This window comes from Seriola dumerili, unplaced genomic scaffold (assembly GCF_002260705.1).
Source record: "Seriola dumerili isolate Sdu_G_001 unplaced genomic scaffold, Sdu_1.0 BDQW01000079.1, whole genome shotgun sequence".
Taxonomy (NCBI): Eukaryota; Metazoa; Chordata; class Actinopteri; order Carangiformes; family Carangidae; genus Seriola; species Seriola dumerili.
In genome coordinates, this window is record NW_019174334.1 from 542,038 (window position 1) to 554,947 (window position 12,910).

A 12,910-nucleotide genomic window follows, 5' to 3' on the forward strand; every position below is an offset into this window, starting at 1 on the left:
CAATTGCCAGGTTCAGTTTTCAGATCCAAACTCTCATTGACATTGCGCTGCAGTAGAAAGGCTATATGCCAAATTAGCATCCACTGTAGGTAAGCTCTCATGTAACCTGACCCAGCTGGACCTGGCAATATGAGCTAATAAAATCTACTACATTTTCCTGTGATGTATTTACATAATTTAGAAACTGATTCAAATAAGAAAATTTATATATATATATATATGCCGGGGAGTGAGGGGTGAAATGTAAGGAGGGCGTAGGAAGTGAAGGACTATGGGAGGTCAGTCGACATGGGTTGATAAAGACATCCATATGGTGGTGTGAGAGGGAAAGCTCTGGACATGGAAATGAGCCAAGAGAGAGAGAGAAAGAGAAAGAGTGAGCAATCACGTGTAATAGAGTAAAAGAGACTTCACCACTCTAAGTTCAATAATCTTCCCCCCGAGGTTTATTGATGCATCTCTCCATCGGCAAAGTATTTCATCATCACACATGTGCACACACACTCACAAGGCTGGAGTGAAGATTGAGATGTTCATGCTCGTCTGTTTAGTGGTCGCACATTAACGTACATCCACCTCATCTAGCCTCTTCACATCCAGCATTTGCACCTTAAGAATGGACTACTGCATCTCAGCCAACCTTGCGCCCATCATCCGGCTTCCTGTCCACGTATTAGAAGCAATCTCTGTTGTTACAGTCCATAATGGGGTTGAAACACACCGCAAACGATGGCCAATATCGTTTTTCATACCTGCAATATCAAGATCAATATTTCGGAACAGATCCTCCCACTTCTTAATATAGCGGCAAATGAGTATCACTTGGCCAAACTCCAATTTTCCCCTGCTTCTTTCAGCTCTTTCTTTCTCTTTTTGCCTTTTGCTTCTGCTTCTTCATCAACTTCTTGCCAGACTTTTAACAAACCAGCCCTCCAGTCCTAATCCAACACAGGTCTTAGAATGCCAAAAAAAAAAAAAATCCTGATAGTGGATTCTTTCCTCCCTTCCTGAAAAAGACAAAAAAAATTTAAATGGAGGAAAAGGAACTTACCTGATTCACAGGCAAACGTCTTGGACGTGTCATCACAGAAGATAATCGCCACTGCATGCTTTTTTGTCTCCCGTGGCATCCGGGTAATGTTCTTGATGTTATGGAGCTCGGTGATCTAAGGAGGAAGGGGAGAGTGGCAGCAGCACATTACATGAATGAACACAGCCAGCAGCAGCAAGGCTGAATTGCCATCTTGCACTGCTTTGCTGAAAGTGCAATAGTAGTTGAAGGCTTAGCATATGAAGGATGGCAAAGTAAAACAGAAATGTAGGAGATCTTAAGGGACTCATAAATAATAGTAGTTATTCTGCTGATTACAAAAAGCTCTTTTCAAAAAGTAAGAAATCACACATGACGTTAGCTGGATGCCTGCTGCAATGTAGCATGTAATATGTAATGTACTGCTATCTATTTTAAAAGCGCTTTATGAGTAAATGTGACCTGAGGCTCATACTACATACACTATGCACCCACTGTTCAAGAGACTCTCCTTGAAGCTGCTTTTGCACACAATAGGGAGGACTGCGATCAAAAGCATCTAAATCACTTTACCAGGAGATTGATCGCGAATGAAAAAAAAGAGAAGATTACATTTAATTGAATATAACCCGCATTTACAGGCCATTTTGTTCAACAGTCTTCTCTGTGTTCACTACGCCTGGGAGATAAGGCCCATTACATTATTGTAGTCCATTGTGTGCTAACTGTGGGCCCTTTGCCAGACTGTTGGGAATGAATTAGCTGGGCTCCCTGCCCGTATAGTAAAGCTTGACTGTTTGAGGTTAAAAGAGCAAACCTAATAACATATGTGGACTACAGATTTCTTTGCTTGATAACATCATGTATAATAAATTTCCCCTCTATTGTCAGATATCCCCTGCTCAGAGATTCAGTGTAGTATTTTCAACAACAAAGCGAGGAAACACAAAATGACGAGAAAGGGGAGAGGAGGCTATTTATACTGAATGATTGGAGATATTTTTCATTTGTTATTTCGTATCCCCTTCAAAGACAGTATTTAAATATTTCATATGAGATGAGGTGATTTTTTTCTGTGAAGATACAGTATTTATTTGTCCTCAGGCAGGCTATTCATACATATAACTGACACAAAGTAAGCATCAACAGTGGGACTTTCTGAGCCGTGAATTCCACCAGCTTCTCATCTCTTTCTCTGTTTGTGTTTAGTGCGTAACTGTGCATTTTTTATCCTCCCTTTATGTGTGTGTGTGTGTTTGTGTGTGTGTGTGTGTGTGTGTGTGTGTGTGTGTGTGTGTGTGTGTGTGTGTAGCTGCGCTGGGAGAGATTTGGGTGCATTCCCAGCCTAAGGCGCTAGAGTCTGAGCAAAGTGAATCTCCTTTCCTCTTCTTTCCTCTCCATCTTCTTCTTTATTCAAAGGTGTAACATAAATCTCATATTAAGAGGACCAACAGTCGACAGCCAGGCTGGCGACTTTTTCAGGCTGTACTTACGCCGCGCTCACATCATATCGTTTAAACCATATTACAAGCAACCATGCGGGAACCGTCAGAGATATTAGAAATTTATGACAGTAATATGTCCCACTTTGTGAGAAGAACTGCGAACATGTCAAACTGTTGGCAGAATGGCTCCAAATGCATCACCACTGGCAGTTACATCAACATAAAGTCTAATATTGACTATAATATCATGCTAATACAATCTTACAGGACATATACACAATGTTTGTATCTGGTTTCAATTGGTAACAAACTGCTATTAATTCATAACACAACAAAAGCAGCCAATTTGGGTTATTTATCTGGTGTGACTACACGGTTAGCAAGAGGGCTAACCACCTTGAAAAAATACGTGAACACTCCCACGTCAGAAAAGCTGCCATTATTCTCGTTTTTCCCATTCTGCCGATATTACGTGAATGCACCACAAGGGACAGGAGCGCTAAGAGTTGTACGCTAATGTCAGCACATTAAAGTGCTGATGTTTAGCAGGTGTAACGTTTACCATGTTCCCCGTCTTAGTTAAGCACCTGCTAGCATGCTAACATTAGCTACAGATAAGGCTGATGAGAATGTCATGACCGTAGTTTTGCAGGCACTTAGTCATAAATGAAAGTACTAGTGCAATTGATCCTTAGTGGGACATTATTGTGTGTATCAATTTTCATGGAAATCCATCCATCAGTTGTTGAGAAATTAGACTAAAAGCCAAACGTGTCTCTGTCTCTCTCTTGGGGCCACAAATGTCTGTACAAAATTTCAACTTAATCTGTGCAATAGTTGCTGAGATATTATAATATAGACCAAAGTGGTGGATCAACCAACTGACGTCACTAACAGCTAAAAACAGTCTTTACTAGTTATTTCCACTTCCATATGCACGTCTGTATTTAGACATTTAAATAAGACTCCATCTTTCCACTTTAACTGTTTCTGTCAGAGGCTCAGGAGAGCTAGAAAAATGTAGCACACAGAAAAACAACTTTTTCAAAGGGCTAAAAATATTGCTAAAAATATTCAAGGACCAGCGTTCCTCAGACAGAGAAAGCTGCACAGGGGGGGGGGGGCAGAAAAAAAAGTGGGAAGAAAAACCAATCCCCTTTGTGTTGATTCTGTAAATCAGCCACCAGTGCAGCCTATTTCCTCCCAAAGCACTGCAGCTTTGAATGAAGCCCTCAGACGGGACCTTTCTTGATCTTTGTGGCGATGCATTACCAGATGCACTGGTGCATGTGTGCACTCATCGCTCAGTCCAGCGCTGGGAGTGTGAGATGCCTCTGGTGGGGAGGGTTACAGCCACACAGGATGTCCCGTGTGACAGCATGATTTAGTAGGCAGGGAGATACTTCATTCACGATACATGGCTGATGCTGTAGTAGCGAGGGACTCTAACAAAGTGGATTAAAACACCTTCCTATATCATCTCTCAGGTAAGAGCCTGTGCACAATTGCATTCTGGGAAATTGAGGTGTTTACAGAAAATGTAAACTTCATAATCACAGAGTAGTAGAAGACTGTTACAGAGTACAAAATCAACTGTCAAACTACATCCACATAAGAAACCTGGTGTCAAAGTCCGCTATCATCTGCCGTTATCTCCCTTCATTACTGTAACACACGGTTCACAGTGCTGCTCCTTTAACATCATCTCCCCTCACCATGATAATGAGCCATAATTAGAGTATTTCAAAGGGCTTAAGAGGCAGGGAGAGAGATATTATTCTGGATTATTACTTTCAAAATGGAGGGAAAAGGCCCCACAGGACTAGATGAAGTTGCAAAATGTATCTTAATAGGTCCTTAACTCCATCATCTGTAGCCAACAGACATAACTTTTTATATGAAAATGGACAAGGTGCTTGATAGGTCTGTGTAATACAGTGTAGAGCTCAGTCACAGCATTTATTCCATAGGTTTAATGCAGTGTAAAAAGCACCCAACTTTAGTGACTTAATCTCAGAATGAGTACTGCATTTTATATGAATCCCATGACTTTGATCACGTCATATGACAACATTACTGGAACATGTTTTCTGTTGTTTTAATTAACATGAGGAGATCCACTGGAGCTTTAGTGGTATACGTGGGTTTTAAAATGCATTAGAGAAAAGGTCAGGGTGTCACCAAATCATTGGGAATCATACTCTGGATATTATGAATACTGATTCCTAATTTCATGGCACTCTGGTCACTACATGTTGCATGACCTTAATCGTTGAAGGGATTGACTGATCAGTGTCCTTTGGCCTCACCATGAACAATAAAAATGTAAATTCAAACCCTTTGCCTAGTGAAACATGACTTCTATACCACACAAAAATAAAAAAAATCATAAAGATGCACAAAGCTCCAGACACAACATCCTCTTAGTGCTTTGTGTTTTCACGGTATTTGCTTTTCTTGTGAAGCACTGTGTAAACTTTGATTTTAGAGAACAGCTTTTTATTATTTAGAGCTGAAACCAACTATTTATTTCTCAACTAATTTGCTGCTTGCATTAGTTTCTTGATTAATTATTTAATTAATTTAAAATGTCAGAAAATAGTGAGAAATACCCATCATAATTTCCTAAAGCCCAAGGGCACCTTTTAAGAAATACATTTTTTGAAATATATTTAGTTTGTGATCACAGAAAATAAAGAAAAGCAGCAACTTCCCACAATTGACACAATGGAAAAACAAGGGAATATACAGCATTTTGGCTTGAAAATTTATTTAGAAATTGAAATACTTGTTAATTAATTGATTAATCAATTATGGATGAATTAATGTGGTAATTTTTATTATTAATTAACTGTCGAAGTAATTTATGGGATGCTAAAAAAAAACCCCACCTGTTGGGCATTCTCTGACATTGACATTGACATAAAACAGACAAGATAAGACAATAGATTTAGACATACTGAATGACAATGAGTGATCCGAATGAAATTTAGGATGTGTTTCAGTCTCGTGTGTTTACCTTGTGGAAGCTCCTGAAGTAGGCTGCCTTCTCATCTGGGTACTTCTCTAACCGGCGGGGTCCTTTACTGGAGGCTTTCTTGAACACCAGCCAACACCTCCGGAAGATCTGACAACAGAGAACGATGGCAGCCCCGTTACAGAAACACAACTGCCCTGAAGCAAAGAAATACACTATGGTAACTGGAGATACAAACTACAGCGAAAGACAAACTCACTGTCCAGAGAAGTCTGCTCATCGTAACCATAAAAAATAAAAATAAAAAACTAGACCAAGAGAGGTCAAGATGAAATCAGATTAACAAAGACAGAAAAATCTACTCCTGCTACACCAAAGCAGAGAGGGAAATCAGTGCCAGCTACCATATAAAATTCAAGCTTGTTATTAACCACTAAAATCCACCTCAGCAAAATTTCCAAACATCAAAGCAAGTGACCACATTAGAGCAGCTGTGTACGCTTTTCAAAATATAGATCGGCCTTTGGGTTCATTCCTGTCGTTTACGATTGGAAAGCACTGACATAAAATAGATAACATTGATTCTTATCCTGGTTATGTACTTAAGCAAGATGATTCCTAGAGAATGTCATTTTCTGGGAGAATAAAAGCAACAAACAGAAAACTTTAGACAGGAAATTAAACTATTGTGCCTCATGAATCAAAAACTTCTAATATATTTAATTCAAATGTTTTAATCTCATTGATTGTGAATTTAGATAATATACTGAGACGACTGTGACAACCAGAGTTTCAGTACGTGGAGTAAATGCTTTCATTGTGGACAGTGGCAACAGTAACTCCTCTCTTTGATTGCATGCATGGAATTTGTAATGCGGGAGTATTATGGGCTCACTGGAATAAATGAAATAAATTAAACAGAACAGAAGATTATACAGAGATACACTTTAAATATGCAACAAGAGCAAGAGGGAAGCCAGCTCGAATCCAAACAAAACAGAAAGAAGCCTCTCACCAGTGATTTGCTTTTTCTTGTGTTATTTAGAATTAGCTGTGAATCTTACATTTTAAAGCCATGCCCACCAAAGCACCATCAACTACATAAGGGAATTAGATGTTCAATTTGTAAAAATATTTTGCAGGGAAAAAATGTACGTTAGTAAAAATAAAAATATTTTATTTACAGTTTTTGTTCTTATTAATTAATATCCCAAATTCTGGGTATATTATTAACTCTAACTATTAACTGTTTATTTATTCATTTATTTCCCAGCTGCTTTGTGCATTGACTAGTTTATTAATCTATTATCAATAAAGGAAATGTGGCCTGAAATGGCAAACAATAAGCAGCATTATATGTGTGCATACACAAGCAAATACTGTTCAAGAATTGAAATTAGAGCAAAACCAATTCACCCAAGGTCTTGTTGCTGAGAGCTTTGAACAATTGTACATGAGCTTAACAACTTCAAGACTTGTATTCAACCTGGAGTAATGTGCTTCCATTTACTAAAGGCTTTGGAGCACACACACTTTCAGTTTCTCTTGCCACACAATGTGCAGACACACAGATATGCGCACTCTCTCTCTTCCTCTCTCGCTCTTGCTCTGGTGCAGCAAATTACTGTACATTGTATTGATTACTGGACCACAGTCTGGCCCATCCGCCAGTGGAAAAAGACACAAATACAGGGTGTTGTATATCGGACTACTTCAAGGTCATATCAAGAAAAGGAACACACAAGTGCACTCATACAAACACACTCCCACAATAATATAAACACACAAAAAAAGAAGAAAAAAAAGAAATCAAGCCTTCCCTCTAAAATTTTCTTTTGTTCGATTGTACAGAGTCTATTATTGTTACTCCATGTCTGGACAAGCTGTTGGCTCTTTGCTCCATTGTGCCAATTATTTATAGGCTTATACTTGGGACGTATTTAGAAATGACAGGAATCCAAAACGCACCCTCCCCCTTTAAACAGCCGGTGTCAAGGTGTAAAAACCCAATACAGATAGAACAGTGCTATTGAGATGGAGAATAAGTGTGATGGCCAATAGTGTATGAGTCCTATGTGGGTGCCTATCTTTAATAGTAGGACCCTTCTATTTCCTGGTGGAGACAGCTGCTATCACTCTGCCTGATGTATGATTGCCCTGGGCCGCATGGTTGTGTTGGGGAACCATGGATGTACGATTAATTTGTTTACTCAGCTGGTGTGCTTCATAAAAGGCCCACTGAGTTGAACTTGGCACTTTGCAGTAATTGACTAGAGTGGATCCCTAGGTCCTTATCGGTCTGCCTTGATGGGCCCCCATTCTAGTTAAGTGTTGCCCAGGAACATTATAAACAGCAAACAACACAGAATAGTGCACTACACACTCACTAATGCACTGTGGATGATCCTCTACACTGTCCATAAAACGCTTTAAAGAAGTAAGGAAACAAGGGGGCGATAAAGTCTTTCTCCAGATTGAACATAGTGTATTTATTTCTGTAATATTCTTTATAAAAATGCAACAAGACTGCAGTTTTGACAGAAACACAGGAATAGATATGAATCCCCTTTGACAATGGCCATTACCACATTTGTGTCTTTAAAACACTAAAATTAAAGCTAGCCTCAATTCCCCTTTGGGAGCCTGAGTCAAAGCAATGCTGCCTGCTTGCCGCACACAAAGTAATTCACCCTAGGAGTGCTCAGATTAAGTAATTATACCAGCACAAAAGCAAGCTCAGTGAGATAGCTTGTGCATAATAAGAACTAGGGGGTATGAATGGAGAGGGCTTAATTTTGCCAGTTCCATAGTTGTCAATGTTTTGTCAAGGCAGTCCTATTCTTGGGCTGCTGTTGGGTCTTATTCAGAGACACTCTTACACTGATTGTAATTACACAGACATGAATGAGACTCTCTGCTGGTTTGGTGTGACTCATTTAATGGCAGAACAGTGTCGAATACACTGCTTGGCACAACAAATTCACCAGTTCCAGGAAAAAACACAGGACAGCTCTGGTGGAAATGAAATCATCTTAGTTTTTTCTTTGAGCTTTTTTGTTTCTATTACTTCTGTGTGAAAAGCAGTTCCACCGCCACCCACCCACCTGTGGTATCCCTGTGGTCAATTACACAAACTAGGTATGGAAAAGCTGTCACTGGACAAAGTTTGACAAAATAATATTCCATGCATAAAGAAAACTACAAACAAAATTGAATTTGGAATGTTTACATGAGCGAAATGGCAGGCTTGTGGCCAAAATGCAACAATGCCTCTGGCTTTGATTGCTGCAGTGAGCAGACACCAGCCACCCAACTTTGTTTCCACAGGCTGTGTGATTGTAAAGGCCCCTGTAACTCATCAACAACATCATGTGATTGGATGCATTTTTTAATGTCCGGTCCTTTGAGCATTGAATCTTTTATTTAACTTCCATCAAGTTACAATCTTGTTTGTTTGTCTCTTATTTAGAAGTCAGGTCCTCTCACACCATGACTCACAATCAATCAATCCAGCTTTATTTCAATGAAACACCACAAGTGAAAAATAGTGCAGATGAATAAAAAGACTTTAGTGTTCACATTGACTTTTAGGGGTATGACCAGTAGCCCTATGGAGAATCCCCTGGGGAACTGCAGACAGTGATGGTGGTGAGGTGGTAAAAGAGTAAAGCGACAATATTTCTTGGGCAGACCAGGCAAGTACAATGGCAAAGAAATAAGAATTTTCAAAAAAAAATTTGACATTCGCCATGAGTCTTAAGTTTAGTTCCTTGTCGACGATAACACTAAAGTATCTCCCCAGTTCTTCTCTTTAATCCTTGGAGCCTATAACAAATTGCTCAGTTTATCCTGTAAATGTAGTTGAGCTGTAAATGTTATATTACATCCAGACACTAAAATATGTCTTAAAAGAGCATTGATTGGTCCGGTTTCCTCAGGTGACACAGCCACATAATGCAGTGTGTCATCAGCATATGAAAAGATTTGCCATATTTCCTACTAACTCCATCAGGGGTTAAGACTATAAATTCCAAAAGTACAGGTACCAAAATAGATTCCTGAGGAACACCGTATAGAAACCCTGTGCATAGGAGGAAATCTACATTATTTTAAAGAGCAAAGCAGCAGCGGAATGGTGTAAGCTCCTCAATGTGGCATGAACCAAATTAAACAACCCTGGAGTGACAGTCATTTTGCAGGTATTTCCTCAGAGGAGTCTGAGAATACTATACTACACTAGTATAGTGTACGCTAAATTCTGAATGGATTTATTCAATACAGATTACAATAGGTAATAAAGTAAGCAGCAGGTCTGATCAACACATGCCTTGTCTATCTAATTTAAGCAGCTTCTCAGCACGAGTCCTCTTAAAGGCTACATATGAACACTTAAGTCTGAACCTTTCCCATAGGCCTGATTGGCAGGTCCAGTCTTAACATCCAATTAATGAGAGACAGGCATGTTATTGAAAGTCTGTTAGAGAGGAGTTTCTCTTCTGCACACACACACCCCTCACTCAACACTTACCTGTGTAGGAACACACACACACACACACACACACACACACACACACACACACAGTTACCACCATCTCAGCACTTTTCCTCAGTGACGGGTCAAATATAGCTGCAATATTTAAGTCCCTTGAAGACAAAATTATTCATGTGATCCACTGGTCGAAATGGTACTTGCTGTGGAGAGCAAAATTCAGCAGGTTGCTATCAAAAAAAAAAGACCTTACATGAAGATTTAAAGCAGTCATTTTATTGTGTATTCATTTAAATTCTGAGAGGTGGGATGAGCCCACAGGGCCGCTGGTATCCAAACGAGATTGGGTCATTAAAATTTAACACTTCATTAACACAATCTTAGAATGATTTATTAAAGAAAATAATTTTTTCAACATAAGTTATCCATGACTGTGCAAGACGACTGTGTGCACGTGTGCGTGTCTCTGTCCTCTTCATTAATAAGTAAACAGACCAAAACCAGAAATCAATGAGAGGAAAACAAACAACAATCCATGGCCTTTTCTTTTTAGTTAAAATTGCCTGTATCTTTGTGTCTATGTGTGTTTGTATGTGAATCAATGCAGCTATACAATGTAAATATTATTATGATACATGTATCACCTTATTCTGGCCAGCCGGTGTATACCGAACAGCTACACATTAACATTTACCCAAGAAGTAGTCAAATAATAGTGATCATTCTTAGCAGTGGTGAGAGTGAAGGCATATCCAGAAACTTTATAATGTCTTTGTGTGATCTCTGTGATTGCACTTGTGATTTGTTCAACTGATCAGACATAATTCAGAGGAAAACTAGTTGTATTAGCTTCGCCAACCAGGACAGGACACGAAGATCTACATTTTTCAATACCAGATTATGGAGAGCTTCGCCAACCACCTTATACTATACAATATACATCTTTTTCTGTTTTACAATAGAACTATACTATCTAAAGATAGTATCCAAATATATATCAGCTTAAAGATGGAACTGTTGCAAGTTCACAATAGTACAATAAAACAATAGTCTTTTCCTAATGCTATTGTCGCAACCAAACTGAGCAACCAGAAAATAATGACCTTGACCTATTTGAATTTTCTTAATAAAATTGGTGAAGCACCTACAAAAGGCAAGGCATTAGCTCCTAACCCATGTAAGGTCTCAGTTAAATCCTACCTCTTGTAAAAATACAGGAAAGAATGAATGGAGTCATATCATACAAAGTGTTGATGAGAACCTGCTTCAGAGTGTTCAGGATGTTTGACTGGGATGACTTTCAGCAACCTCTGAAATCAACACTGAAATGTCTGTGGAGTGGCCCACGATAAGCCAAGATTTGAATTCCACTGAAAATGTGTATAATACAATTGCTCCAAAATTGGTTTTCACTACCACTACCTATTCAGTTTCTCCGACCTTGAGCAATTGTGTAAATTTGAATGGGGAAAGAAGGTACCAAAACTTCCAAAAGCATGTTTTCATTTTGTCATCATATTGTAGTTTTTGTAAATTGTTACCAAAATGTAAGAAATCCACTTTATATTCAACCTACAACAGGAAAAAATGTCATAATCAATAGGTTGAATACATGCACTTTGTACTAGATTTGAATAAGATACTCTTCCTTCAGTTCTGAAGTGCATCTCTATGATTCTATGCTATCAAAAAAGAAAATGAGAACATCACCACACATAGAAAGGCAGTGTGAAAAATAGGCAGCAGCAAAAGCAACGAACTGGAGAGAACATTTCAAGGGCAATCGCTTCACTTTTAGGGAGGTCTGTCTGTGGTGAGGAAAACACTTCAGGAGGCACTTGGCAAGGTGCAGCTAGTTCATCAACACCAGCCCCACTACAACAACCACACTGAGACAGTCATACGAGGGGACCGGAAGAGGGATTAGAGCCAAAGTATGATCACAGACAGACAGATGGAAGCAGACTGTTTGATGGTGCTGTTACAAAAGGTTCAAAAGGAAGCTGAGAACACATCTGTCTACATATAAAATAACCTTGCTTTGTGGGGCAGTGACATTAAATTAAACAATAAATGTCTTTTAAGTTCAACTTGGGTTACTGACAGGCAGTTTTGTCAGAATATATCATATATAAAAAAAAAAAAAATGTGGAGTCATGACTGAGAGGTCTGGTGGAGAATTTAGGAAGTCAGACACCTCGTGGACCCCAGTAATGAGTCAGCTCTGAAGTCTCAGTCAAACACAAAGTCCATTCACTTCACGGAGCATTATCAAACTTTGGGCATTATTGAGGAACTGTCTCGCCTCTCAATAAAATATGAGCCCTATTCCCCCCACAGGCAAAATCACTCATCATTTGGATGAACTGAGGAACTGTCTAAAGATATGAAAATGATTTCCAATGACAGCCTGTTTCAGGTAAATGACTAATCACACAGTAGAATAAAAATAGCCGTCTGGTAGATTCTCTGGAGCATTAGTGAATCTTGAAACACTATCGCAATACCTCAGAGGTGCAAATGCATTTATTATTCCTCAGATATTTGATGAAAAAAAAAATAGAACAAAAGAGGGACAAATGTGGGAAGGGTTTGTAACCTCTCGATGAGTCATGTGTCCTGCAAACTCCGATTTAAAGATGATTGCCGCTGCACTTACTTGGCAATAGAGGATATGAGAGCACTTCAATCAAGGTAGTCCTACAACACTCAGGCATGATGGTAACAGAGCAGATTTAGCTTCAATTCAGACATAAATGCCATCCATTTACTACCAAGCCTAACACCAATGGATAAAATAGATAAAATAGAAACAAATGTATTAATAACAGATACACACTTCTTACCAGTTCTCTGCTGCAATGAACTTCAACAAACGCTTAGGAAAATAGTCTTTATTGATATTAAAGGAATCCACCCCTTCAGCTTTCAACATAAAAACTTTTCCCTGACAAAATAATGAAATTAAT

At 38.9% G+C, this 12,910-nt stretch overlaps 1 protein-coding gene across 1 annotated transcript in view; it reads right to left on the bottom strand.

Moving 5' to 3' along the window:
* The window catches only part of dok6 (docking protein 6), a 44,271-nt gene that overhangs the window by 14,612 nt on the left and 16,749 nt on the right, over positions 1 to 12,910 (bottom strand). The window contains exons 2-3 of the mRNA XM_022744342.1: positions 5,495 to 5,602; positions 1,052 to 1,166 (exon numbers count right to left, since the gene is read on the bottom strand). Coding sequence (XP_022600063.1) covers positions 1,052 to 1,166; positions 5,495 to 5,602 — 223 coding nt within the window. The remainder of the gene's footprint in view (positions 1 to 1,051; positions 1,167 to 5,494; positions 5,603 to 12,910) is intronic.